Below are 26,429 nucleotides of genomic sequence, written 5' to 3' on the forward strand. Positions count from 1 at the left end.
TGCTGCTGGATGTTTTATTATAGTCACCGTGACATGCATGCAGACAGTACAAAATGTACGTGGAATCATGGATGGGGGAGTGTGTGTGTGTGGGGGGGGACACAAACAAAACAGAACCAACGTTTGCTTCATATGCCAATTTTCAAAAAGCGATACATTTTGGGGCTAAGATAAAATTATTGTCTTAAATTGTGTATTTTATCAAATATTTTGCTTTCAATAAAATATATATTAGCATTTTTATTTTTTAGATATATTTATTAGTAATTTGGTCGATTTAAATATGGAGGAAAAGGTGATTTATATGTTGTGGGCAATCATAATACTGATAACAATACACTAATTAACATATTTGCAAAACTGCTCAAAATGATGAATGTGATCTGGAACCTGACACACAGCCTTCTCATTTCTGCCTGCTGAGTTTGCTCATGACCTGCGTAATGTCCACGGGCGCGTTGGCAGCCATCTTGGCGCGCTGCTCCAGCTCCTGCTGCCGGAGGATGATGGGACTGAGGCTGGGCCGCCGGTTCTTGGCGTTCTGCTCCAACTGGGTGTCCCTGGGAGAGCATCAGTAATATTTTGAAAAAGGCTCCGGAGAGATATTGAGTCCAAAAGTTGGTCACTTACGTGAACTTGTGCTCCTCAGGGCAAATGGCCTTCTTCAACGTGTCCTTGAACACCTGAGACTTCATGTAACGGCCATACGAATCCTGCAATTCCACACTCAGCGATGAATTCTATGAAAGGAAAACGCCGGCAAAGTCCTAACTCACCTTCTTCATGAGCATGTAGATGTGAGTCTGGGCGGCGTCCAGCACGTATCTGTGCGGATGCTTCAAGCTGTTCACCGTGATCTCCATCGTCTTCCCGTCGATGTTGATCCACCTTGGTGCACCGCGGGCCAGGAAAGTCCTTGGATCAGAAGAAGTATAAGAAGAAATGATCCACAAAGAAGATAAAGATTTGCATGAGTAACTGATTTACTTATATATCTGCTCGGCCTTCTCCCGCATGGTCGCCGCCGTGCCCCATTTTAAATCCTCGCAGCCTTCCCAGAATGCCAAGTTTTCACCTGTAACCCAGCGAGCATTTTGGATTTCAAAATGACTTCCGTAATCATCATCGTCTCCAATCATACCGCTGAACTCTTTCTTCAAAAAGCGCCTGAAGTCGTCACGCCCTCGAGGGTCCAAGAGAAGCTCGCCGAAGCTGAACGTCCACCGCTCGACACGCATCTTGGTCGGCGTTTCCACACTACAGTGAAAAGAGAAATAAATTCAAAGTCATCGAGTCATAGCGCCATTTTGTTCTTACTTGGGCATGTTCAAGGTCCAGTATGTGACGTCGTCTGTATGCCAGGGGTTGCTGGGAAGACATTCGGAGAGGAACGGGTCGTGGCTGTTGTAGGTGGCGCTATATTTCACCAATCTCCATAAGAAATAATTTCCAGTAAAAAAAAATCTAATCGCTGCCTTGCTCAATAGAAATCGACAATATGGATGACAAACATACGCGCCAATGGACACCGATGACTTGACTCTGGGCCTCATGATGGACTGCTGGGTGAAGATCATCTGCAAAGAGGAAGAGGATATATGACAAAATATAAGTCAAGAGGAGTCACCCATTTAAACAAAACCAGATGTGGGACTCTTACAATTCTCTCATAGTAGTCGGGCGTTTTCACCTTCGAATAGGAAAAAAAAAAAAAAGTATGATGAAAGAGATAGAAGAAAAAAAACATGTGAAAGATGATCACTTTAGAAGAAAGAGCAGCGAGAAAGGCCTGCAGGAGACAGAAAAGGCAAATATGCTTAGTATGAAGAAAAAAAAAAAAAAGTATTATGGATTTAAAGCAAACTGATAGAAATCACATCCACTCACCTGTTACCTCATCTGCGTTTGGATCGATATGCCGATCGAGTCCGTAGTCCATGGCGCTCACGGTGCCAGGCTGCGTGCACACACACACACACACACACACAAAAAACATTTACTGGTCATTAATAAGACAAACCTAACGCGTGAACTTGACAACAAGTTGTCACACAAGGCTGGAATGGAAGCCATGTAATTCTCCTATGCGATGTGAAATATTAATCGAGCGTGACCTTTTGGCGTTGATGGCAATGCAATATCGTGGGTAGAGATAATGAGATACCCCGGGAAGAATGGAGGCGCAATTTATTTCTAGTCGGCATGTACATAGAAGTGTGTGCATTTGTCTCACCGGGGGTCTGTGGACCACCCAGTAGGCCCTCTCCTGACAGTCAAACACCACACGGTCCGGTTTCTTCCTCTCCTTGGCAGCCCTAAGGTTACACAACTTTTTTTTTTAATTGTATTTTTGCATTCACTTCACACTGCAGGGCTAAATATGGTTCGTGTTCAGTTCCTACCTGTATTGTTCCTTCGCCTGCATCACAATGAAGTCCCACTTGTGATTCATCCACTTGTGAAGACGATTGTACTGCTCCTGAGGACGCCCGGAGATGACAACACAACCGTAAGGACCTCCAACAGCAAAAGCTGCAGTCGTGTTTTTATTCCCCGACCTGCTCGTGCATCTCCAGGATTCCCTTCTTGCGGATGTTCCTCTTGGCCAAGTAGATTGCTGCAGCACAGTATTGAAGCATGTAGTGTACCGTTGGGTGATGTGAAGAATATTGATCACGCACTCACCGTAATCTGTGTCCTCCACGGGCCACTGCTGGGCAGGCCAGAAATATGGCGTCTGAAATGAAAAGTGTGTTTGTGTAGATGAAAATGAAATCTAGCTATTGAATCGATGCACAAGAATGACAAGCTATAAATCACGTATTTGCTAATTCGAGGCTAAAACTCAATTTTAGAGCGGTTACTTCACATGAGGATAAATTCTGCCCTCTAGTGGACAAGCATTAAATTGTTCTGCCTGTCACTATTGGCATTAGATGAACAAAGATAAAATTGGATTCAATTAGTTTTGTACCAATTTAGTTAAATCATAATTCCCCATGGTGATCACTGATGAAGATAATCATAATTAAGTTGCATTACCTGAAAGCGATAAAGCGACGCGTCGGGTTTGAGCAGCAAACGTTTGTGGTCCTGCAGCGGGTACACGAAGCCCAGCGCCACGAGCATGGAACCCAAACTCCTGGCCTCTGACCACAGCGATACAGAGAGATATAAATTGACCTTGTTGTGTCAACTTTTAATGTATTTAACTCACCTCTCGAGTCGATTTGGAATCTGTCCGCCAGCCACGCAACCACATCTTCGCCTAGAGATCATATATGCAAATGATATGATTTTTGACTGACAGTGTGTGCATGAGTGTAAATGCCAGACCCCCCTCTGACACGCAGTAGGAGAGAAATATGAAGTGGAAGATGTATTTTCTTCCTCTCGATTCGCCTCCTCTGACCGTATGTGTATTCCTTTGCTTACGTCTTAGATCATTATTTCATTCCCCCACTTTTGACGAGTCCGCGGAGTTGTCATGGCGACAAAATCTGCAGCTCTCGACTTTGAGGCAGCGTGTCTCGGCTGATATCCGTTGATTACGCAATCACTCAGCGTCAAGTGAGTACTGCTGATCAGTTTGCGAGTGTGTACGTGCGCTCACCAGTAATAGCGTGCGGTATGGTGGTGATGACCAGTCGCTGCGGCTGAGACTTCACCCCCGATTTGGGATCCTGCATCTCCAGCAGTACCTTTTCCGCCTGCGGGGGGGAGGAAGAGGTTACCGTGACAACCCATGTCGGGGATGGTGGTTGGATGGGTTGCTTTGACAACAGATTGCGAGGGCAGCTGTGGGCTGAATAACTTCTAGGTTCTTTTAATTACAGAACTTTAATAATGCAATTAAAAAACATTCCGGGTAAAATAAAAAAAAGAAATAAAAATTATTATGTTCATGCTTTCAATCTAAACTGGATGTTCATCTCAATGTTGTGTAGGAATAGATCATCAATGATATTTCGAACAACTTTTTAGCACTACAATTCAAATATTACAGGAAAGTGTAAATAAAGATGCCCACGCCTTCCTCCTCACACATGACGTAGGTGAGATGAGTCAGGCTCCAGTAGCTGGATTAACTTCTTTCTGCATGGGGGCTGCATCACTGACAATGATCCTGTCTTAATACCTATTAAACTACATGACCTTATTAGAATGACGAGGTGAAGTTTAGTAAGTAGGAGATGACATTCTGATAACATGTCATGCATTTCTAATCATGTTTATTGATTTACATTTATAATTGAAGCCATGCAAACAGCATCACGGGAGTTAGTCAAACTAAATATTGTATATTGCACTTTTTTTTTTTTTTTTTTTACCAAGACAATACATGTTTTGTTTTCTATACCCATGGATATACTATTGAGGATCTTGTGATTTGTATGAGATGAGCAGAATATTACCTTTTTAAGACACGCCATCCTTGGCCGATATCTCTGTCCGTGATCCCGCAGAGTGTTTCTAATTGTCATGATGCCTGGTGATAATGTCCACTAACCACATACACACACGCACTCAATGCAACTGCGAGCTGTCGTGTAGGGATGCTGGCTCGATGGGGACTTGGCATAATCAATACCGGTGGTGCCTTCCCGTGCTCCCAACGAGCTCGGAAATGGTTTGATTTTGATATAGCGGGCAGATTGAGGATATTGCAGTGATGGATTACTATATTTGCAATAAAATACACGTGCGTTTTGAAAATAGGTTAAGGCGCTATTAAATTCCTTCGATTGTAAACGGTAACCGTTTATAACAGCATTGCTAAATTCCGTTGTGTGTGAACGCACCATAACTAAAAACTAAGAGGAATCGACCAATGAGGAGACGGCATTTTTCCACCACAGAATAATTACACAACTGCCCACTTGAGGGCGGTGTTGCATTATCAAGAGTTTAAAGTTTAATTCTATGAGTGTCCCAGTTTTTAATAATAAAAACTAAATGCAATTTTTCGTCACTTATGTTTAAATGCGTCTTGATTATTTTTTGAAACACCCAAAACCTCAGTTTAAGCTTGCATGGGGTTCTCCTCATTGCAAGCGTTATGTGGATAAACTACTCGATATAAAAACTTCTTTTTCGTGGACGTCTGAGCGAAGATAAGATATGTCAGCTTTTTAAAGAACTAATCTCGCCGTGTCCGCGCACACCGCAGACAGCCGACCAAACAAGTCTACTTCCTGAGTGCAGGGAAGGGGCTTGGTCCCGTGCCTCCTTACGCCGCCGCGTACAGCGCAGCCAAATTAGCATCGATGAGGCTCTCGCGAACATGGCGGATTTCCTGCCGTCGCGCTCCGTGCTTAAAGTTTGCCTTCCCGTGTGTCTACTCAACAGCGGCGAGGTGGAGCAGGTCCGCCGCTCCAAGGAGATCGACCGGCGGCTCTCCCGAGAGAAAACCTATGTCAAGCGCCTGGTAAAGATACTGCTACTCGGTGCGGGCGAGAGCGGCAAGTCGACGTTCCTCAAACAAATGCGGATCATCCACGGCCAGGACTTCGATCAAACCGCCCGCGAGGACTTCCGTGCAACCATTTATAGCAACGTTATTAAAGGTGAAATTTAACTTTTTTTTAGAAAAGCATTGAAATTACGCTTTTGGGACGCGTGAATGCAAGGCGAGGCTCGCTTTTTGTTGGTTAATAATGGCCGGGAAAAGTTTGCAGAGAGGCACATAAACAGTCCTCGACACACCCTGCAAGAGAGCCCCCTTCTGCCTGTTTAAACCTGTTTACAAGCATATGATCGATTTGCATCGCCGTTTAATTTTAATCTTACGTTTTAAAAGTGAGGTAATTAGCTATAGTGGGATTTTTTTCCTCAACAAATAGCTCAAATGGGATAGAAATGAGGTGTTTCTGTATGGCCACTTTCTCATGGAAAGTAAAACTAAGATCAACCTGCAATAAACTAGGAGTCACCACATAAGTGTCATAAATTCGATCATAGTCATGCTAGTATGATTCTGAATTCATGGATTGAATTTATTCCCAACATTAGTTCGATTGGTGCTTAAGGCGTGTGACCTTGGCAGCAGTACATTGACATAATCCAGTGTTTCCCGACCGTTGTTAAACCGCAGACACATTTTGCATGATACAAATCTCACATTTGCCAAATGTAAATTAGGTTAGGTTAATTGCACTGTGGCGGAACAACTTTAAAATGTTTCTCTCGTTCACTGTTGTTGGTATAGCTGGATGAGCAAATTTGTAGTGCATGTAGCTGACATGGCTTCTAAATGTGAGGTTGGTGAAATGGTATCGATTTTGTAGTATCAGAGTATTTTTAACAGTCGAGTACAGTACCGGTAAAAGATTCCAATGGTGTTACCAGTGCGTGGAACCGCTTAGTCTCACGAGGGGTGCGGGCGTGCTGGAGCCTGTCCCAGCTGTCTCAGGGTGGTAGGCACGGTACACCCTGAACTGGTCGCCAACCAGTCGCAGGGCCGCATCCCTATGAATAAAGTATAATTAAGTACACCTATACTAAATAGAAACACTAAAAATATATTGCTACTACTCATTATAAATAAATGATGTATTATGTTGTGGTGAATATCAGATTATTTTGTATTTATTGAATCTGCTAATCCTCGCCAGGCATACGTGTGCTGGTGGACGCCCGTGAGAAACTGCACATCCCATGGGGGAACCCGAGCAACCAGCAGCTCGGCGACAAGCTGATGGCGTTCGACACGCGTTCGGCCAAGATGGCGCGCGGGCTGCTGGAGACGTCGGTTTTCCTGCAGTACCTGCCCGCCATCAAAGCCCTGTGGGCCGACACCGGCATCCAGCATGCCTACGACCGCCGTCGCGAGTTTCAATTGGTAAGTCAAAATACATCAACTAATTGTAAGTGAAGCTTCCTCGCAGATGACTGTTAAGTGGACAGTCATGTGACTCTGTCAACTTCCTGTTTACACCTTCCGCCCTCTCGTAAGATGCTGACATTTCGCCCAGATGTTTACTATAACCTATCGCCAAGGATCGAAAGATAGTTCGACCCTTTGCGACGTCTTGACACTCGTGAAAATTTACTTTTTCTAAATGGGTTTGTTTGAGTTGCACAAGGCTGCTGCAGCGGGTTCTCAATGGTGTTTTGTTAATGCCCCGGCCACAGACACAAGTGTGATTGGAGCTGGAATGTTGATCTGTCGTTAAACTGCTTTATACTTACAAACAGGGGGTCTTAGCTTGCCCACTTAGTGTTACTTGAGCACTCACATTCTTACATAAAAAATATTGCATGCTATATATACATATTTAATTTATTATGAGGTCTTATAAAAAGAAATAAATTATAATGCCAGTTGCAAATATTGAAGTCATTCAAGTGAGGTGCCCAGGGTAGACTGGAGGGACAGCAGAATTAATTTTAGCATGTTGAATGTATACAAAAGGCCGGCTCAAAGGGGGCGTAGTTAAATCAGGTCCTACAAGTTTGCTACTTAAACAGGCCAACGGTAAGACCGCATGTTTGAAGGCGCCTTTGAATTAGGACATCCTTAGTGGTGGATTAATGATTTCGTCACCCCTAAAAGTTTCAATTGGTATATTCTGGATGAAATGTAAGATATGGGTTTTATATATGCAAGGAAGTGTGTGTGTGTGTGTGTGTGTTTGTGTGAGTGGGCAATGACATATATAGATATACAATCATGTTCTAGTTTTGCTTTCACAGCACACGGAAAAATCTTCCGTTTTTGTCTCGCTTCTCCTTTTTTTTATTCCCTCTCTCGCCCTGTCTGACTGATTTGTCGACAAATTTTGAAACGTCACCCTGAGCCTGTCCTTCATGTTGAGCGTCCTTTCCCTCTCTAAGAGTCAGGTTTTAAACTTAAAATTTAAGGTTAGGTGCTCCTTTGCTCTGAGGTAAAAAAAAAAAAAAAAAAAAAGTCTGGAGCCCTGTTCACGCCCACACAATACAGACACAGGTTATTCTCGTCTGATTGGTTTTTGAAACGTTTGGCACTTGTGTCACCAGGATATCGAGAAATTATCTTAAAATGCATGCAAAGGTTGTTCCAGTGAGATGTGGTAGCATAACTAAAAGCCCTTGAGAGACACCAGGAAAAACGATAAGGAAAATCACTACACACACACACACACACGCGTGTGCTGATAAAGGAATGCATGTGAGTCTCTCCGCCTTCGTGTCCGGACTTGCATTAATTGCCCCTTCAACAGAAGCTAGCACAGTTCCATATATGCTAGTGTCTCCATTTTTGTGTCTTGTCCAACTGCATCATCCACATGTATGTAATATGCGTGTGCTTGTATCTTACAGGGCGAGTCCGTCAAGTATTTCTTAGATAATCTGGATAAGCTTGGCGAGCCAGTAAGTTTTTTTTTTCTTGTTTTTAAGTAATTACTATTACTTTGAAGTAAAATCATTATGTCTTTGCGTGTGCCAGAATTACCTGCCGAGTCAGCAGGACATCCTGCTGGCACGAAAGCCCACCAAGGGAGTCCACGAGTACGACTTTGAGCTAAAGAACGTCCCCTTCAAGATGGTGGATGTGGGCGGCCAGCGGTCCGAGCGACGGCGCTGGTTTGAATGTTTCGACTCTGTCACCTCCATCCTCTTCCTCGTATCTTCCTCCGAGTACGACCAGGTAAGGAAGGGCCTTTTTTTTTTTTTCTTCTCTCCAGATCTCACTAGGGTAGATAGCAAATGAAGACATTATGAATTGGCTCACAGGTTCTGATGGAGGATCGCCAGACCAACCGGTTGTGTGAGTCGCTCAACATCTTCGAGACCATCGTCAACAACCGCGTGTTCGCCAACGTCTCCATCATCCTCTTCCTCAACAAAACGGACCTGCTGGAGGAGAAAGTGAAGAGCGTGCCTCTCAAGGACTACTTCTCCGACTACAAAGGGCCGGAGCACAGTCTGCCCGACGTGCAGGCCTTCTTGGTGGAGCGCTTTCGAGCCAAGCGACGTGACGCCACCCAGAAGCCGCTTTACCACCACTTCACCACCGCCATCAACACGGAGAACATCCGACTGGTGTTCCGGGATGTCAAGGACACGATTCTTCATGACAACCTCAAGCAGCTCATGCTCCAATGACCCTTGTGTGTAACCTTTAAAGGGGGACTCAAGAAGAATCATCCGGTAGAACGCATCGGCTGCTTTTGTAAGTTAGTCGTGGATTGGTAGTTCGCGGCGTGGGGCCGACCCGACCCTAATGAGACGTCTTTTGGTTAGGTTAGAACGTTTCACACGGGGGGGATCAAGAGGACGCTCGAAGGTATCAGCTGCGTCGGTTAGTCTGTGTTTTTTTTTTTTTTTTTTGGGTCCGAGCACTGAATTCAGGCAAGTAACTCAATCAGTTGTTGCACTACCCCACCCCAAGGCCCCGTGTTACTTTGTGAGTAGATGAACAGCAGTCCGTTTCTCCTGTATCTTCCCGGTCTTGATCTTCTCGCTCATAAATCTGCGAGGAAAAAACTGACTGAACCTGATGCCTTGACAGAGACCAAATTATTGTTTAAAATTCTGCATTTGTGCCTGCAGTGATTCCCAGCTGGTGTGCCTTAAGAGATCAGGTGCTATGCAGAAAATTATCCAGTTTCAAAAATTATTTATAAAATAACATTCTGTGTTCATTTATCTATGGCAGGTGAAATAATTAAATGCTCTTACAGTTGATGGCAGCAGATGCATAATAAACCAGTGTATCCGCTTTTTGTCACATTTGTTTGGCTTGTTATGTGACGTTTGACAATGGCTCGATAAAGATGGGGGAACACTCAGTCAATTTGCAGTGTTACCTGACCTTTATTGAGCTAATGCACATATATTACATTGTAAAAATCTCACATCGTACCAAACAAATTTGACCAAAAGGAATGGGCTCTCTTTTAAATTTTTCTGTTACTTGTGTATACCACAAGATGGTGGAAAAGCAGAACTTTCTTTTATCAAACAGGGCTATGGCCTCTTTAATTTAGTTCCTTGGCACCAAGATGGTACCAAAATGATATATTACTTATCAACAAATATACAGCTTTCTATTACTAGCTAATTCAGTAGTGTGTTGCCAAATAACAGACACGAGCTGACACTTCTCTCAGGGTTGATTTAAAATTCAGTAAATAATTTCCATTAATGCTCCATACTGTTTGTATTCTTTGCTGAACACCACTAATGTCTTCTCTGAGCTTCCCAGTTGCCCCCCCCCTTAAAAGACAAGCTTTTTGTTGTACATAGCCCAATCATTTTTGTTGTAAATAATACCTAGTTTTATCTTCTTGTATGTAAATGGTTCTAGAAACGTTTTTGTTTTAAATCACTGCGTTTTCCCAATAGTTTTTTTTTCTTTTCGGTTTCTGACACTTGTTCTCTGCCATCTTTTGTTGGAAATTAATTGCCCTGTGTCAACTCTCATGCCACTCTTTATCTTTATCAATAAAACATTTTTCTAAAGAAATGTTACAATATTTGGTTGCACATATTTCTCATCGAGTTCGCCCACTTGCGGTAAAAAGTTCACTTTCACTTTTGTTGTAAGGGGGGGGGGGATTTCTTTTTACGACAAACCGGAAATGCGCCTGACTAATACATCAAAACTGCGTCACAGCCGTAAATTAAATGGATCACATTTAATTTAGTTAATTACAATCTATCAATCGAGGTACCTAAAATGACTAACCGCGTTTATACATAAAGATTCCACACATTTCTGATTAGGCCTCTGGTTGGCCACCTAAAAGCAACTTGGGTCCTTCTTCCATTCGCCTATCATAACATGACCGTGAACGCAAGTCCGCGTGTGACGCTTAAGTTATTTGCATTTGTAACATGAACTACTTGTGCTGATTTGAATTCGCGTTTTGAAGTATTTTTTAAACATAACTTACATTCTTTCTTTTTTTTCTCGTAACCACCTGCAAAATGAGCCCCGGTAAGTTTCGATAACGACAATCACGTGACCTAATGTTACTTGTTTTAGTAATTTTGGTATTATTCATAGTAGTAATAGCTAATATTCATATTGGCATATATAAACCAGTATGGCATAAGGCTGTATGTGGAAAAAGCAAACAAAAGTACTTTGTGGATGCACAGTAGCATGAGTATTGTAATTTTGAAAAGCGCCTAAAGGGAATTGTACTAATTTCAGCATATGACAGCAGCATGTGCAATTATCAACATGCGGTTTTTCAAATTCCATTCAGTTTATTTTCTCCTCCCAACTACAGAGGTGTGTCCGTTCTGTGGGAAATCCTTCAAGCGGTTAAAGAGTCACTTGCCCTACTGCAAGGCAGCCAAGCCCGCTTTAAGTCACCATGAGCCCACGGTGTCCTCGCCACCAGGACAGCTAGAAGCAGACTCGTTTAAGATAAAGGGGACGAAAACGCCACAGCTCGATAAGAAGACATCACCAGAAGCACCTGGGAAAAGTGGACATATGTCGCCACAGGTGAAGCCAAAGAAAAAGAGCATTCGTGCCACAATAGAAGCGGCAAAATCCAGCCAAACCTCTCCAGGTATGGATTCAGCTCCACAAACTCTGGAGACAGTACCTTCAAGATCCACGAGCACCAAGTCCAGATCATCTGCAGAGTCCCAAAAACCCCAAAGTGCCTCTAAAGGGAAACAAATCAAGTGCCCAGAAAAAGAAATGGCCGTCGGAAAGGAAATGCCCAGGATTACGGTCCAGCATGTTGGCAGCACATTGGGCCGGGCCAAGACCAACATGCCTTCCATTGAAACTACTCAAATGAACACTAAATCAGGTTTAAGTCCAGCTAGTTTGAATATCATTATACAACCCAAAAACTCTCTACTTCCGCTTAAAGATAATGTGAGTGGATCCAAAGCGACCTCCTATAAGCCTTCGATTCTGCCCGACCTCAAAACATCTAAAGTTGGTTTTCAACAGACAGAATTCACTTCAGTGTTGCCAGGACACCTTTCGAACTTTCAGTCCAGAACTGTAGATACAGCAGCAACAATAGAAATGAGGAAAAGCAACTCATCAGGTCAGTATATGGCAGTACAAATGAATGTAGTTAATTGTTGTTGTATGTAAATGTGAATTACAATTTCAAATTATTAATTTTTTATAAAAATATTTAAAACTGAGCTAAGATCTCAAATGGCCCACATAACTTGTTTGAAAAACACAAATCAAGCTCTTCCGTTCATAACTATTATACAAAATCATTAATATAAAGCCTAATTGTTTTGGTTTTTTATTCTTATAATCATCATGATACTGACATCATCTAAGTTTGTTAAGCAGGACGGAGCCTAGGTCAGGTGACACTGCGGGAGCTTCCTGAGTGGCTGGCCTGCAAGACGCCACGCTGCCCGGGAGATGCGGCGGAAATGATGCTGAGAGGTAAAATATAAATAGAAATACTGTATACTCGCAACTGCCACATCATAAGGTACCTCTCATAATCTGCACTGTGCGCCCCTTACAGGCTGGCAGTGGTACTACAGGAAGTATATTGATGTGAGAAAAGGCGGCGTGGGCGGCATTGGCATGCTGCTGGCCGGATATTGTATGCTCAGCTACGTCTGGTCTTACCCTCATCTTAGTATGTATACATATGAACACTTGTCTCTTTACAGTGTCACATTTTGAGTTAAAGTGTTTCATTGTTTTGTTTTATAGAGCATGAGCGCTGGAGGAAGTACCATTAAGAATTATTATGCATTATATCAACTACAAATAATTCACTGAGGAAAAATAAAAAAAATTCAATTACGCAGTGTACGTTTTTTTCTGTCTGTTATTCACAATTGCCACCTTACAGTCAATTTTAAGTCATTTTATTCAATTCACACCCACCTGATATTTTAAATCTCCACAGGGTGTCGCTGTTGCGTCATGCATCAAGCGTGCTAGCTTGATCAATTTTAAAAGGGAACGGGCACATTTTTTAGATGGATAATATTTTCTAGACCAGATGTAGCAAGAGAGACTCGCCGTCATATTTGTATTCAAAATGAATTTATTGTTGTTGCTGTGGGCAACACAACAATGACCAACTGACGTCTAAATTATACAAAATAATTGCCATTTTCTCATTTTTTTTAAACATTCTTTTCTTTCCTCCTCTTCCATAGAAAAATTATAAATATTTTTCATTTTTGTTTGTTTATACAAAACGACAAACTATACAGATCAAGTCAGACAATACGGATAGAAAGCGGGGGGAAAAAAATCCTTCCATCCTTACTTAAGAACCATAATTAGACATTTTGTTTAATGCGCAGCAAGCGGATAGAAGAAGAGTGAATATCCGTTCATTAATTTTCTATAGCGCCAGTACACCTAAGTGATGCGGATGAGCTGGAGCCAACAATCATTCCCATTGACAACTAAGGACCATTTACAGTCGTCAATTAACCTAAACTGCATTTATCTGAAATGTGGGACAAAGCCAGAGTATGCCAAGGAGGACATGCAAATGTATACATTTCAACCCTGAACCTCGGAGCTATGAGGCATATGCACTAAACACTAGTACACAATGTTTTTTGTTTTTTTAAAGGCCTTCAATCTGCTGTTGAAGCTCACTTGCAGGTTTAAACTTTGGCAGAAATGGACTGGATTAAATTTCTTCAGTGTGACTCATTTGATTTTCAATATGTGACAATTTAAGTTAGTTATAGTCCCGTTTGAAAGATGCTTTTTTTTGGTTGTGCTGCTGATGGAGAAAAAAAACTAAACTGAACAAGACAAAACATACAATCGACAAACTCTCCAGTTTAAAACCAAAGTAAATAAAAACACTGTTTAAAAAAATATGAACAAAGTAACATCCTCAATCTGAGGATTAATCTTCCCCCTAACGCAAACACATTGAAATGATAGGCGAGTTTGCGTGTTTGATGTGTAGGGGCTCGCGTACCTTTAAGGTACAAAAGAAAGGGGGGCGGGGCAAAGAAAATGCCAAATAAAAGCGAGCGAGGGGGGCATGGCGTCTTACGTGACGCTTGTGTGCAGTCACATGTAAACGGCTTTTAGTGCAATTCATCAAAGAAATGTAGGATTCTTCATGTAAACCCTTCGTAATAAAAGCCGAGGAGGAGGCAAACTGGCCGTCCAAAAACAATTGTGGAGCCTCTAAATTGCACATTCCCACAGCATTGTGGGTAATTATAAGAAGTGCCTGTCTTCAGAGTACGGGGGGGGGGGTCCTCGTTTTATGACATACGGCATTTACACCTAACAAAAAGTGGTCATGATTAGTTATTACGATAATTATGGCACGAGAAGGCACGCTCAGTCACTACCGTACTAACTGTTGTACACTTGTTTTCTAACAACTTAAAAGTGTTTCCATCCACACATTCTGTAATGATAACATTTTGAGGTTATGGTTGGCACGTAACGGACGAGTTTGCATAGCAGCGTAAGAATACAGCGTCGCGCGGCACAATAAGGCACGCTCACAAAGTGCCGTGTGTGGGGTTCATCGTATTGGTTTTCATTTATGGCCGAAAAGGGTTTTTCACACAAATATTGACCGCAGTTACGATTATGATGAGTTGGCAATAGCGTAAGAATTGGTCGCCACCCAGCACGCTTACGTACTGTACTTATATTTATAGCCAAACCTTTTCCTATACTTGTAATGGGGACATTCCGAGGTTACGCACGGTGAAAATTTTATTCGTTTTTGTAGTGATGTAATAACGCCGTCACACAGCACAATAAGGCACACTCAGTTAGTGCCGATTTTACTGTTTATAATGAGAATTATTTTATATTTATGGCCTACATGTGTTTTTAATTCAATATTTACGGTGATTCTGACTCTATGAATAGATTAGTGTAGGTAATAGACAACTACACTTTCCGACAATTTCAGGTTATCTAGAAAGAAAAGTCAAGTCGTAAACTGAGGACCCCATGTATCTGGCAAAATAAAATAACAGTGCTACATAAAAAGCAGAACAAACTGGACAAATAAACAAGAACGAACCTCCTTATGGTTTGTTAACATTCCAGAATGCTGTTGACGGCCGCCTCCAGAGCAGAGTCTGTGTCCAGGTGTAGCGGCGAGGCTGGCTGGTGGTCTGTGTGACCCCCTGCAGATGCCACAGAAGATGAGTGGTTACCTTCCTGTCCCAAGTGCTGCTGGGATCGCTTCAGCTCAAGGATGTTCTTGTTGGCCGCAGATGAAGCTTGAAGTGGAGTACCACTGCCTCCACCTCCACCTGGGTCTCCAAAGCCAGGCTGGGAGTCTGTTCTGTAAGCCGGCTCCTCGGAGTGCGTGGCGGGCGGCGATGGCGGAGAGGGGACAGGATCTTGCAAACGTTTGGATTTCAGCCCACAACAGAAATCCTCCAAGAAAGCGTCTAGAAGAACAGGGACAGTGAGACCTTCCATGGACTCAAGATACAGGCAGTGGACGACTGGTACCTGGATCGACAAGCAGCATGCGCTTGTCTTGGGTAAGACAGCTGCGCTCCTCTTGATTGAAGGTCCTGTCAATCATCACCATCTCTGATGAAGGACTGGAATGCTGCTTCCAAGGAAAGAGAATGACTTTACTTCCTGACTTGCCTGGCAAAATATAATTGGCACCTGTCTAATACCTCCGATTCAGCCAAAAGCAGTCGTCTGTACTTATTGATCATGGCCTGCGTCCTCATCAACACGTGCGTTGCAACTGATTCAAACTCTTCATCCACTGTCAATAAAAAAAGCACAGATTAGCCTAAAATGCTTCAAAAAACAAAATGGCAAAAAAATAAATCAAGGCACCCTGAGAGAACTCCTCCTGGCTGGGTGGCGTGCCTTGAAACACATGGTAGGGCAGGAGCCGTTGCAGCACATCACTGAACGATGTAAAGTGTCGCCGATCGGGCATGTCCACCCGCTCGTGATGTTCCCTTAGCTGCTGTAAAATCCTATCGTTCGAAAAACTTGACATTTATAACTTGATCATTTCAGATTGTTCCCTTCATTGTTATTGTTGTACTAGATTGAACTCACATTCCTCCTTTGGTAAGCGGCGCTGGGGCGGGCCTCTTCTGTGCGTTGAGCTGCACTTGTTTGACGGCGGCTCCAGAAGCATTCTGGGAAGTCAGGAAGTGATTCATAAGATCAGACTGTTAACTGGCAATAGAATACACTATAGGGTCGTGATTCCAAACATAGCTAAGGAAGCAATAATCGAGTGCTATCCTCACCTGTCTGTGTTCTTCTGCAGGCGTGGCCGCGTTATTTAAGGGGGACAACGACGTACAGTTGGCCGTTTGCGTCACCAGGAGGCGCTGCACGGGGCTACCCAAGGGTTGCGCCTGACTGACCAGCGCAAGCCGTCCCGGTGCGCTCGTGGTGGATGCAGCGGTCGTCCACGTTTGAGCCGTGCCGCCACTTGCGGGGCCCTGATTCAAAATGAGCTGCCCACCAGCTTGCGCAGTAAATTTTTGCCCGGCGACAATCTGCACTGCGTTGTGGGCATTGGTATGGGCAGCAGGGTCCACAGGGGGGCCATTGTGGACCGCCAAAGAAGCGGGCAGCAAGAACTGTCCCGCTTGTATGTTAGCTTGTGCCTGCTGCTGATCGACTACCATGGAGCCATTGGCGGTGTACTGCGGTGTAGCACTGTTAGTCACATTTGCCAACTGGGAGACCGTGGGCTGTAAACTGAAGACAGTCTGAGCCCCAGCTTGATGAGGTTTAGGTTGGATCGGCCTAATGAGTGTCTGGGTTCCTCCCGGACCTCTCTGAATGATGACGTTCTGGAGGGGAATGTTCTTAAAGCCCACTTGACCGAGATGCCCTTGGGTAGGTGCGTACACCTGCCCGCCTGGAGCCGGAGAGCCCCCAGCGGCGATGGGGCCTGCTGGCCTCAGCACAATCTGAGGAGCTCTCTCCAGACCACTCAGCGTCATGACTCCGCTTCCCGCCCCGAACGACCCCAACACCTGAATGTGCTGCGTGGAACCGTTAGGTAGTGGGGACACGCCTTGAAGGAATTGTCCAGCTGGTAATGTCGCAGCCGGTGTAGTGACCACACCCCCTCCGTAGCCCCCAGAGACCTTCTGGGACGGGAGGGACGCAGGGGCCTGGACGAGGGTGGGTGCGGGCTGCGTCTCCAGCAAGGCGTCCTGTGCCAACGTCTGCTCCGTGATGTCAGCCTCCAGCAGGGATTTCTGGAGGATGTCAAAGGGCTGGTCTTCACCGAGGTCGACGCTAGCTCCAGGAGGACTCCCAGACCCCAGCTGGTCCTCGATGAAGGAGAGACTGCTGGAAAGATGTAGGCTGTCTCCAGACGGATCACCTCCAAACTCCGCCATTGAGGAGGAATCATCTTTGAGTCCAGTATTTGACTAAAACAAAGCAGTTAGAGAACTGAGGAAGAATTTTGGAGTGTGTTGTAGCTTTCATCGTGTTTTACTTGTTGTTTATTTGTATTGTACACTTTGGTGGTTTTAAGGATTAATGAGTGGAATGGGAACGGAAATGGAGGGTAATGAATTTATTCTTTTGGAATAATATTATATTTAAAAAAAAATTTACACTCACAGCATCACCAGAGAAGAAAGATGCATCTGAGCCATATGCAGCATTGGCTACATCGTCCTCTTCAATCTGCATGGGGGGGAAAAACACACGCTAGCATCTAACTCAAGAATTCAAAGTTCCACATAAACATGCCAAATGTGTGTGGCTGCAAATCTTTTTTTTTTTTTTTAAAGAGCCACTCACGGACTTGCTGTTGTTGCCGTGTAGATAGTCATTCAATGCATCCACATCTCTGAAAAAAAAATAACTTTGTCAAGGTCACATTTATCCTTGGTTGCTTCTAATAATGCCGCCATCAAACTTATATTTTACCCTAAAATATCCAGAAGATGGCGATCGTCCTCATCATCCATGACACCTGAAGACAAAGAATCACTAAGGTGAGATGTATAAAAGCCACTTTTGAACATTCATTTCCTATACAATCCCAGTTTGCTTCATTAGGTCATTTAAAACGGTTTACTTGATGCTAATACTATTATCTTTGTTATTGCTTGTACTTCAGTACATTCCAGAGTCTGTACTTTCAAACATTTATTTGAAGCTTCATAAGAGTACTTCTACTTTTACACAAATATCTGAACTTCTACTTTAGAAAATTGATTACTTTCTTCACTTCTGTAGACGTATAAGACACCTAATCTGTATTCAATTATTTGGCCCTATACAAGTAATCGTTATTATAACGTGTGTATTCACAACTTTGCCTCACTCACTGATTAGTGTCGGGCTGCATGGATCCAGTCATGTAACACCCTTGTTGTTTCCAGTAAAGGGTTGGGCTGCAGGGGTGTCACAAAATGACAAAGTGTTATGTTAGGCAGCAGACACAGTATGGGAGAGCTAAAAAGACAATGCAAAATATCACCATAGGAGAGCAGTGTGGCCTTCCTTCAGAGAACATTGGTACTGTGACACACTACTCCCACCCATCACCTCCACATGGTGAAAAAGTGCATTTGGGTGGAAGTAAGCACACTATGCTCTAAATAACCTCGAAGGGCAGACATAATGGATTGCTGGCTTTATTTTAGCCATCAAGTGTATTGTGTAGCAAAGAATCAAAAGGTAATTAATTCTGCTAATTTATGTCATCACTGGAGGAGTATAAACAGTTTGGATTTTTTGGTGTGCATGGGTTCAGGAGCAATGTGGAATGTGGATTTTTTTTCAGAGCAAGAAGGAAATGCTTATTACATGCTACAGTGAGTAAAGCGTGGCTGGGGTTACATTTTCAACACTGGACAAAATGGCTGCTGTTAAAGCCAGACTGTCGTTTTGTATGTGCAACGCCTTGCTCAGACTGATTCAACGAACCGGTCTGATCGACAGAGCTCAATGTAATGTTGTATGAGCTATTTTCACTGCAGAAATCGTATATTACTGAAAATTAAACGTTAAATCGTCAAAGGCGCTTCTAATTTTAGTAGAAATGCAAAAATTGCAAAAAAACGACATTTAGGTCACAACAACTCTACAGTAACTTTAAAAAGAATGAGTTTATTATAAGATGAATTTAACGAAGGTCTAACATGAAACCCAAGAACGAGTTCGAAATCGCGTCGTGTCCGAGGAACAATAAGTGTCGTTTGAAATGGCGTCATGAGAAAATAAAAAGTGAAAGTGTGTCCTTTAAACAAGATCGTTTAAACAGAACATTACGGAACAATATATATCGTCTTTCGGGATCAAGGACAACTACAATCCAGCTTCGGTGCCACTAATGTGCAGGACAAAGCTCGAATTGCCCTTCAAATCGCCTTTGCTTGTACGCCATTTTGTCCCGGACGCATTTGGTCAAAAACGCCTCAAAAAAGAGCCGAGAAAATGAGTAAGATGTGCAGCCTGCAATCTTTTATTTCCCAAAATAGCACCAAATCGACATAATCGCAGTCCGGTGGCCAGTCGACGTGTTTGCCTTGACGCGTTTTGGCCAAGGTTTTCTCCACTCGTCCCGAGCGGCGTAAAACGTCACATTTCCCCCGAAGCCAAAACTAGGCCAGTCGGGTAAACTCTCTGTCGAACCCGGTCCTCGTCCTAGTCGGCTTCGGTGAATCCAGAGCTATTTTGACGGCCAAACGACAGACTTTTCGGTTAGCTAGCCTGCCGACTTGTCGTCGACGCCCTCCCCTTTTGAAGGCGCAATTTGGCGGAAAACGAATCTATAAATATTTATCCCAATTAGCATAACATAAAGAGTCGCTGAGGCAAACCCTTTTTTCTTTACTCCCTTCTCCACTCCACTTGAAACCCAATATCTCCATTTGGCCAACTTTTAATTCGCTCGCCCCCTCCTTCTCCTCCTCCTCCTTCTTCTCCCTCTCTCCCACCACTCGTGTTATTTCGCCTCACTCCTGTCTCCCCACACTGTGCTGCCTCGGCTCCATTTTCAAAGTTGTCTCCCTAACCCTCCCCGAAGGAGGAAGAGGGAAGGAGGCCGTGTGTGTTTTTTCCCTTGCAATTTTTATCCCAAAATGATAATACACTCAAAGGGGGAACTCACCGTCATGAAAAAGCAGTGCCTTGTCAACGGGGTTTCCTCGCCATGGCTGCACGGGCTGTGGGGGCTAGCGCGCGCGCCGCTGGAAGAACAAGTTCAAGGAGGGCACAGCAGCACCGGCGGCCCCCCTCCCCTCCGTTCCACGATCCTGCTAGTGCCATAATAAAAGTTGACATGATGGGAGGAATCTGGTAGAGACAAAAAAAAAAGAGAAATTAATATACACTGAATTGAAAAACCACGCCTGATTGAAATTGGTGAACTTTTCCCAACAGTAGAGGGCGGGCCTGTGATGCGTGACGTCACTCATGACAAGTGCCTGTATATAAAGGTGTGGCAAATGTTACCTGGGACGAGTGCTGATCTTTCATACACAGGACAAAGTTCTACATACTAATTTTATCTTTTTTTTTTGCAGTCTATTTTCAAATGAGCACACTTACCCTCTGCTGGCCAAAATCTTGATTTTTATTTGAACTACACAGAGGTTCTCAGTTTTTATACCAAGTACCACACACAAAAAAATGCTTGTACAATGGAATAATTAAATCGAACGTTTTTGCGAGTCATGTCACGACTCAATTACGAAACTGTTCTCACAGGCAAGCTACTCACTTTCATGTCCATTGTCTCTTTGTCATACTCCCATCTCCCTTCAAGACAGAGGTCTCTGTGTTGTATGCCTCTCCCGGTCAGTTCCTCCATTTTACCCAAATTAATAGTCATTTTTAACATTTCATAATCCATAAAAGCATATACTACTTCTTTGTCATTTTAGGGTTTTTGACTTGACTTGGTGATACACACACTACCTGGTTTCAATAAGAACTGTTATTTTATTTTAAAACAACTATGCAATGTACCCGTGGACCAAACCAATAATTTTTACTGATAATATTATAACTGACTAAAGGAAAACCTCATGCCAAAAACGCAGTCTATATTTACTGTTTACGTTGTGGTGCCGCCAGGCGGCGCAGGACGCCATCAATATCAACAAGAGCAAAGAAGAAGAAACTGACGTCATCACCAGGCGACAACATGGATGTGCCCGATGAAGTTGTTCAAGCAAGCGATTTGGAAAGCGCGATGAAAATGAAGGAGCGGTTGGAGAAACGCAACAAAGCAAGACTTGAGGACGTCGAGCGGCGCAAAGAAGCCAAAGAGAAGCAATCGGTCGCCCAGGAGAATGTCGGCTATTTTCTCAGCACCTTCAACGACGAGCTGGCGGCTGCCGAGGAGCTGCTCTGCGCCTGCTCTGACGCGGACCAAACGGCGGTGGCGCAGAAGCTGGACGAAGCTTCGAGCAAAACTGTAGAGTTGCAAAAGTACCTCAACGACAGCATGGGGTTTCTGACCACCTACGACCAACGGAAAGCCCAGATGGCTCTTCAGAAGCTTCAGACACGTCTCAATGAAACAAGGGAGCAGGCCATGCCGAAGAAGAGATTCGGCTTTCGGGGCTGCACCAAAACGTCAACAGCCCCGGTGAAGGACGCTGTCGTGTCTCCATCTGCAGAGCACAGCGCTGCACAAGTGGATGGAGACCTTGGAAGTCCACGGTGCGGCTTCTCTAACATCAGCGACATGGTCCTCGTGAAGACCGCAGAAGAGATCCACAAAGAGGATGTGCTCTTGTGCCACCTGTCCAACTGCAAGGTGCGTCTCTATGGTACGCCCAGCACACTGCACCTGAAGCACATCGACCGCTGCGAGATCCTATGCGGGCCTGTGGCCACCTCAGTGTTTGTGGACCACTGTCAGAGCAGCACCTTGGCTCTGGCCTGCCAGCAGCTGCGTACCCACAACACCAAAGACACCTGTGTCTACCTGCACATCACCAGCCGCGCCATCGTGGAGGACTGTCACGGCGTCCGCTTTGCACCATACACCTGGTCCTACCCCAACCTGGATGAAGACTTTGGCGCGGCTGACCTGGACCAAAGTTCTAACAATTGGGAGCAGGTGGATGACTTTAACTGGCTTGCCGCAGGGACGCCGTCACCTAACTGGTCGGTTATTCCCGAAGCAGACCGGAAGACCACATGGGACCCCTAGTGTCCCCTCAGTGCCTTTAAATTGCAAAGTGGAAGTTATATCTAAAATGTAGAATGCATTGAGAAGTAAACTCCTGTAATAAAGCTTGTCTGATTATTTATTAAATCAATACAGATCCAAGGTGCCAACGTCCATCTTTCTGTGACACTTTCTTGCAACATGCGACGGAGTCTAAGCTCATAGCCCTGCTGCCCTTTAAGGGTGTTCAGTTCCAAGCCTCACTATGGCGAGGTATTGTTGATCAATAAAATCCTCGATCATCAAGTTGAAGATTTTCTAATTGACCCAGGAAGTGTATTTAGCTACTGAAATGGTGAAATGCAATGTTGATGTCTTAATGGCCTCCAGCAGATAAGACATCCGCTTAGTCTTGAACCTGCAGACCTGCAACTGAGAATGACGCCAGGAATAGCCTTGCTTCCTTGCCGCTCATCTTCAGAGATCCTGTCATGAAGGTAACCAAGGCGACCCGCGTGATCACTCAAACCAATTAAGGTTCCCGGGACTGCGGCGTCAAATCGGGCTCATCTTGTGCCGGGGGATTTTTTTTCTCGCAAATTGGATCAGGCCGCTTACAAGAGCTTAGCGTGACGTACTGCATCTTGGTGAGTTTAGTCATGAGAATCCTCGCAGAAATCCACCAGGCGAAATCCAGGCAAAGTGCCGGCGTCGAATCCGGGAAGATTTGGGGAGCAATGGCGCTGGCTTTGAATCAATAACATACTTGGGCACGACAGGAATGCTTGCTGATGGATTACTGATGCACCAAAGGAAATTGTTGAAGTTCAAACCGTGACTGGGTTATTCAAAAAGACCATCTCGAAGTTCTCCTAGGATCTAACGGTCTCTGATTGAACAATGGCGTTGATGAAGGTCAAGTTTGATCTGAAAAAGCGAGTGAAGCTCGCCCAAAGCGTATGGTTCCTCTTCTGGTTCGCCGTCATGGCTGGCGTACTGGTCTTCAGCATGGGCCTCTTCTTCAAGATCGAGCTGCGTAAGCGCTCGGAGCTGATGGACAACAACGAGAGCCACTTCTTGCCCAACCTGCTCATCCTGATGGGCCTGCTGGCGTGCGGCATCAACGCGTTCGGTGGCAAGGTCTGCTACGACTCCTTGGATCCCACCAAGTTCGTCAAGTGGAAGCCCATGCTCAAGCCCTTTCTGGTGGGGTGCGTGGTCTTCAACGTTCTGCTGGTGCTCACGGCGCTGCTGTGCTTCGTCATGCGCATCCCGCTGCAGTTCACGCTGGCCGAAGGCCTGCGCAACGGCATGCGCTACTACAAGGACACGGACACGCCGGGACGCTGCTACATGAAGCGGACGCTGGACCTGATGCAGATGGAGTTCCGCTGCTGTGGCAACGACAACTACAGGGACTGGTTTGAGATCCAGTGGGTCAGCAACCGCTACCTGGACTTCAGTTCCAAGGAGGTCAAAGAGTAAGTGGACTTCCTATGAATTGAACGTATCATCTGAGTTGTATTTAGTAATTCACCTCTTCATACCGCCAATGTCAGTTCACAATTATAGAAATAGTCGCAAAAAATCTACAATCTGAGCGATTTAAATTGTAAATCTAGGTCGATGTTTTGATAGTGGTAAAATAGAAACGACACCGATCGTTTGACCCAAAGGTATATGGAGGCGGTGGTACTTTGAAACTGAGTTCAATATAAGTGGATTTAGGGTGAGGCTAGGTCAGGGCAGATATGTTATTCCCGGATTAGCGTGACAAAATTGGCGAGGGTAAATGAGCAAATGAGTGGAGGTTACTGGGCGGTTTTGCCACAATGATGTATGAGAGGCTAGTTTGGGGATTAAGTGCAGAAACCGATAAGAGGGGTCAAAGTACCACAAGGGGGGATTTAAAGTATATTCATTTGTGCTGACCGTAATATTAGGTAACCTTGCGAGTAAAAGCCAATCAAAAATGCTTCGTTTTGACCAAAATTATGGCTAAACGTGAGAATTATATTGTCAGTCAAAACGAATATTTTGGTCAAACTTCAGCTACAGTTTGACTTTTATTTATATACAGTCGGTACATTACATATTGTTATTATTTTTTCGCTTAGAATCGAAGAGCAAAATAATCAAAACACTTGTCCCATGCTGTGCCAGTCCTTTTAAGTTCCCAGACCATGACTGTTAAATCGCTGGGATTAGCGCTTCAAGCATCAGTGTCCTTTCCAATCAGCCCTGCAGGACTCCAGGAAAGCTAATTTGAAGTTTTTCCAGCTTTGCAGTTATATTGAGAAGAAGGGAAAGTGTGTTGACGTTGATGACATGAGGTCGAGGTGACTGATTAAACATTTTAAAGAGCTTCACTTTGTGGATTGTTTTCAAGACCCAAATTGGTTGCAGTTCTACACCTTGACCTATATGTCGCATTGCCTGCACAATCAAAGAGGTTTACTCGGTTTGGTTCTGGATTAAGTGCTTCCGACTCTGACCCATAAATGTCACTCAACGGTTCCTGCACTTTGCGTTGCATTGTTGACTCTCAACTGTAAAATTGTCTAGACGGTAATGAAAATGGAATGCTTGGTTCCTAGCCGCATCGGGAGCAACGTGGACGGCCAGTACCTGATGGACGGCGTCCCCTTCAGCTGTTGTAACCCAAGTTCGCCGCGGCCGTGCATCCAGCTGCAGATGACCAACAACTCGGCGCATTACAGCTACGACCACCACACCGAGGACCTCAACGTGTGGAGGAGCGGGTGTCGTGATGCTTTGCTCTCCTACTATGGTGGCATGATGGCCACCATCGGCGCTCTGGTGCTGCTGGTCACCATGCTAGAGGTCAGGGAACATATAACAATGACACCATCAATCATACATAGTTTTCAATTATAAAAAATTCATTCAAAAAGGCTGAAGGTAAAAAAAAATTCTGGGGCGCTCCTGGTATAAACAAATTATTTTTGAAACACATCGTATGGTGCAAGGTGAGCAAAACTTGGCGTTCCCATCAGCTACTTCCTTCCTCTGTTTTCCTCATTTCCCTAAACAACCTAATAATAATTCTTCCTTCCCTTCAGTCTCTCCCTTGTAACGATATCCTGAATCTAGTCTTGGCTGCAGACACTTTTAGGTAATGTCTCAAATCCAGTAGACGGTAGAAACTTGAATGGAGGGCGACTCCCTGGAACCTGATCCACTTGGATGAAACCCAGATTGGAAATAGTTATGCAAGTTAACTCTGCTGGCAGATAGTGGATGTATTATTATCGGTCTACTGGACAAAACAAACTTATTTTTAACGACCTTTTCCTCGTCTTCCCACAGATCGCCGTGACAGTGGGCCTGCAATACGTCGACACCTCGCTGTCCACTCTGGCCAACCCTGAAGACCCGGAGAGCGAGAGCGAGGGCTGGCTCCTGGAGAAGACGGTCAAGGAGACGTTCACCGACATCATGGCCAAAATGAAGGCCATGAAAGGCGGCAAAGTGGAGGAAGGGGGCGAAGAGGGCGGCGTAGCCACTGTGAGCTGAGCGATCTATCAACTCCCCTCACACCCTGCCAAAACAGACACCGCCACCACGCCCAAATGGAAGGAAAAGGACTTGTGAGATGATTTTTTTTTTTTTGGCTCTTTGCAGTAGTGAAAACAAAGGCGTAGTGAACCAAGGGAATGTAAGACATTAAATGCAAATGAGAAATTTGGATGGGGATGGTGGTTACTATGCAACCCCCCTGTCCCAGAAACGCAACACATTCACAAGCCAATTGAAGAGGAAATTATTTTTGTTGATACCACGAATAAATTTGGCAGCTAAATATTTAGTTCCCCAAAAACAATCCACAATGCCCTGTCAGAAGTTTATTCAGTCTCTTTATATTTAACAACGGGGTGGGCGGTCTTTGTACATAGTGTAGAAAACGTGGCGATAAAACCATTTTTTTAATATAATGTACTTTGTCTATTTAAATATATAAATATATAAATATCAATGTAAATGTGTGTATATGGGCTGTGTGTTTAGAAAACGGGAAAAAAACTAATAAAATCACTTAGAGTTTGTGTAAGAAAAGGTCTGCTCGTCTTTTGACTTTGCGTCAAGGAGGCCCGACTCACAGCGAGAGCCACAAGGCTCCCGATTAACTCGAAAAACGGATCAAGGCAATTATGCTCTTTACTGCTTTCACATGCACGGACATGAGATGACTCTTAACATGCCCCTGACCTAGCAAGCCTATGTGTGTGTGGTGGTCTAAAAAAACTATTTGTGATTTGAATGTAAAAAAAATATTTGGGGTGTATCCGTCGCCATCCTTTTGGCTTTTTAACGTGGCTTCCTCCACACCAAGTTGTTCCAAACACACTTTAATGTACAGTAAAATTTGAA

The 26,429-nt window shown here is 44.3% G+C and overlaps 6 protein-coding genes across 13 annotated transcripts; 4 read left to right on the forward strand and 2 right to left on the reverse strand.

Annotated features, from left to right (window-relative positions):
* On the reverse strand, window positions 1-6,464 carry LOC133142957 (regulator of G-protein signaling 9-like). Of its 4 annotated transcripts, none has more exons than XM_061264639.1 (17): window positions 6,346-6,464; window positions 3,614-3,710; window positions 3,218-3,268; window positions 3,043-3,149; window positions 2,686-2,737; window positions 2,559-2,617; window positions 2,403-2,479; window positions 2,234-2,315; window positions 1,895-1,957; window positions 1,661-1,690; window positions 1,516-1,577; window positions 1,318-1,431; window positions 1,142-1,257; window positions 988-1,075; window positions 777-915; window positions 631-713; window positions 1-560 (listed from the first exon to the last, which is right to left on the reverse strand). In XM_061264639.1, the coding sequence occupies exons 2-17, from the start codon at window positions 3,687-3,689 to the stop codon at window positions 407-409; spliced, it is 1,353 nt and encodes a 450-aa protein (XP_061120623.1). In that variant the 5' UTR covers window positions 3,690-3,710; window positions 6,346-6,464; the 3' UTR covers window positions 1-406. The 4 variants fall into 4 exon arrangements, with proteins under 4 accessions (XP_061120623.1, XP_061120622.1, XP_061120621.1 ...); XM_061264638.1 differs by having other exon boundaries at window positions 6,321-6,464; XM_061264637.1 differs by lacking the exon at window positions 6,346-6,464 and adding an exon at window positions 4,416-5,001 and having other exon boundaries at window positions 1,318-1,368.
* LOC133142958 (guanine nucleotide-binding protein subunit alpha-13-like) lies at window positions 5,285-10,450 on the forward strand. The gene is made up of 5 exons (XM_061264640.1): window positions 5,285-5,567; window positions 6,615-6,841; window positions 8,302-8,352; window positions 8,429-8,629; window positions 8,716-10,450. The coding sequence occupies exons 1-5, from the start codon at window positions 5,285-5,287 to the stop codon at window positions 9,085-9,087; spliced, it is 1,134 nt and encodes a 377-aa protein (XP_061120624.1). The 3' UTR covers window positions 9,088-10,450.
* On the reverse strand, window positions 9,322-20,311 carry bicral (BICRA like chromatin remodeling complex associated protein). 3 transcript variants are annotated; one of them, XM_061264635.1, is made up of 11 exons: window positions 20,025-20,311; window positions 18,238-18,303; window positions 17,834-17,879; window positions 17,705-17,753; window positions 17,522-17,587; window positions 16,180-17,325; window positions 15,983-16,065; window positions 15,752-15,897; window positions 15,583-15,677; window positions 15,407-15,509; window positions 9,322-15,342 (listed from the first exon to the last, which is right to left on the reverse strand). In XM_061264635.1, exons 3-11 carry the CDS (start codon window positions 17,872-17,874, stop codon window positions 14,981-14,983), a joined length of 2,091 nt encoding a protein of 696 aa, XP_061120619.1. In that variant the 5' UTR covers window positions 17,875-17,879; window positions 18,238-18,303; window positions 20,025-20,311; the 3' UTR covers window positions 9,322-14,980. The 3 variants fall into 3 exon arrangements, with proteins under 3 accessions (XP_061120619.1, XP_061120617.1, XP_061120618.1); XM_061264633.1 differs by having other exon boundaries at window positions 15,407-15,512; XM_061264634.1 differs by lacking the exon at window positions 20,025-20,311 and adding an exon at window positions 18,390-18,530 and having other exon boundaries at window positions 15,407-15,512.
* Window positions 10,782-12,746, forward strand: si:dkey-21c1.4 (uncharacterized protein C17orf80 homolog). 3 transcript variants are annotated; one of them, XM_061264643.1, is made up of 5 exons: window positions 10,782-10,924; window positions 11,223-12,005; window positions 12,266-12,367; window positions 12,453-12,569; window positions 12,647-12,746. In XM_061264643.1, the coding sequence occupies exons 1-5, from the start codon at window positions 10,915-10,917 to the stop codon at window positions 12,673-12,675; spliced, it is 1,041 nt and encodes a 346-aa protein (XP_061120627.1). In that variant the 5' UTR covers window positions 10,782-10,914; the 3' UTR covers window positions 12,676-12,746. The 3 variants fall into 3 exon arrangements, with proteins under 3 accessions (XP_061120627.1, XP_061120625.1, XP_061120626.1); XM_061264641.1 differs by having other exon boundaries at window positions 12,453-12,746; XM_061264642.1 differs by having other exon boundaries at window positions 12,269-12,367; window positions 12,453-12,746.
* Window positions 18,474-22,203, forward strand: tbcc (tubulin folding cofactor C). Its single transcript, XM_061264650.1, has 2 exons — window positions 18,474-18,589; window positions 20,993-22,203. The coding sequence occupies exon 2, from the start codon at window positions 21,063-21,065 to the stop codon at window positions 22,077-22,079; it is 1,017 nt and encodes a 338-aa protein (XP_061120634.1). The 5' UTR covers window positions 18,474-18,589; window positions 20,993-21,062; the 3' UTR covers window positions 22,080-22,203.
* A 401-nt stretch (window positions 22,204-22,604) lies between these two features.
* Window positions 22,605-26,048, forward strand: prph2a (peripherin 2a (retinal degeneration, slow)). Its single transcript, XM_061264648.1, has 3 exons — window positions 22,605-23,518; window positions 24,635-24,881; window positions 25,368-26,048. Exons 1-3 carry the CDS (start codon window positions 22,938-22,940, stop codon window positions 25,572-25,574), a joined length of 1,035 nt encoding a protein of 344 aa, XP_061120632.1. The 5' UTR covers window positions 22,605-22,937; the 3' UTR covers window positions 25,575-26,048.
* Window positions 26,049-26,429: the final 381 nt, after the last annotated feature.

Source organism: Syngnathus typhle, linkage group LG18 (assembly GCF_033458585.1).
Source record: "Syngnathus typhle isolate RoL2023-S1 ecotype Sweden linkage group LG18, RoL_Styp_1.0, whole genome shotgun sequence".
NCBI classification, from domain to species: domain Eukaryota; kingdom Metazoa; phylum Chordata; class Actinopteri; order Syngnathiformes; family Syngnathidae; genus Syngnathus; species Syngnathus typhle.

Bases quoted from the DNA above. Each gene is read 5' to 3' on its own strand.
- LOC133142958 (XM_061264640.1), top strand. From the start codon at position 5,285: ATGGCGGATTTCCTGCCGTCGCGCTCCGTGCTTAAAGTTTGCCTTCCC. The intron at 5,568-6,614 runs GTGAAATTTAAC...AATCCTCGCCAG, and splicing joins TTATAGCAACGTTATTAAAG to GCATACGTGTGCTGGTGGAC. The intron at 8,630-8,715 runs GTAAGGAAGGGC...ATTGGCTCACAG, and splicing joins CTTCCTCCGAGTACGACCAG to GTTCTGATGGAGGATCGCCA.
- bicral (XM_061264633.1), bottom strand. From the start codon at position 17,874: ATGGATGATGAGGACGATCGCCATCTTCTGGATATTTTAGG. The intron at 17,588-17,704 runs GTGAGTGGCTCT...CCCCCCATGCAG, and splicing joins ACGGCAACAACAGCAAGTCC to ATTGAAGAGGACGATGTAGC. The intron at 15,898-15,982 runs GTGAGTTCAATC...TTCGAACGATAG, and splicing joins CCGCTTACCAAAGGAGGAAT to GATTTTACAGCAGCTAAGGG.
- si:dkey-21c1.4 (XM_061264641.1), top strand. The intron at 12,006-12,265 runs GTCAGTATATGG...AAGTTTGTTAAG, and splicing joins GAGGAAAAGCAACTCATCAG to CAGGACGGAGCCTAGGTCAG. The intron at 12,368-12,452 runs GTAAAATATAAA...CGCCCCTTACAG, and splicing joins GGCGGAAATGATGCTGAGAG to GCTGGCAGTGGTACTACAGG.
- tbcc (XM_061264650.1), top strand. From the start codon at position 21,063: ATGGATGTGCCCGATGAAGTTGTTCAAGCAAGCGATTTGGAAAGCGCG.
- LOC133142957 (XM_061264636.1), bottom strand. From the start codon at position 4,484: ATGACAATTAGAAACACTCTGCGGGATCACGGACAGAGATATCGGCCA. The intron at 2,618-2,685 runs GTGAGTGCGTGA...ACTGTGCTGCAG, and splicing joins CGTGGAGGACACAGATTACG to CAATCTACTTGGCCAAGAGG. The intron at 561-630 runs GTAAGTGACCAA...ATGCTCTCCCAG, and splicing joins CCTGAGGAGCACAAGTTCAC to GGACACCCAGTTGGAGCAGA.
- prph2a (XM_061264648.1), top strand. From the start codon at position 22,938: ATGGCGTTGATGAAGGTCAAGTTTGATCTGAAAAAGCGAGTGAAGCTC. The intron at 23,519-24,634 runs GTAAGTGGACTT...CTTGGTTCCTAG, and splicing joins AGTTCCAAGGAGGTCAAAGA to CCGCATCGGGAGCAACGTGG. The intron at 24,882-25,367 runs GTCAGGGAACAT...GTCTTCCCACAG, and splicing joins TGCTGGTCACCATGCTAGAG to ATCGCCGTGACAGTGGGCCT.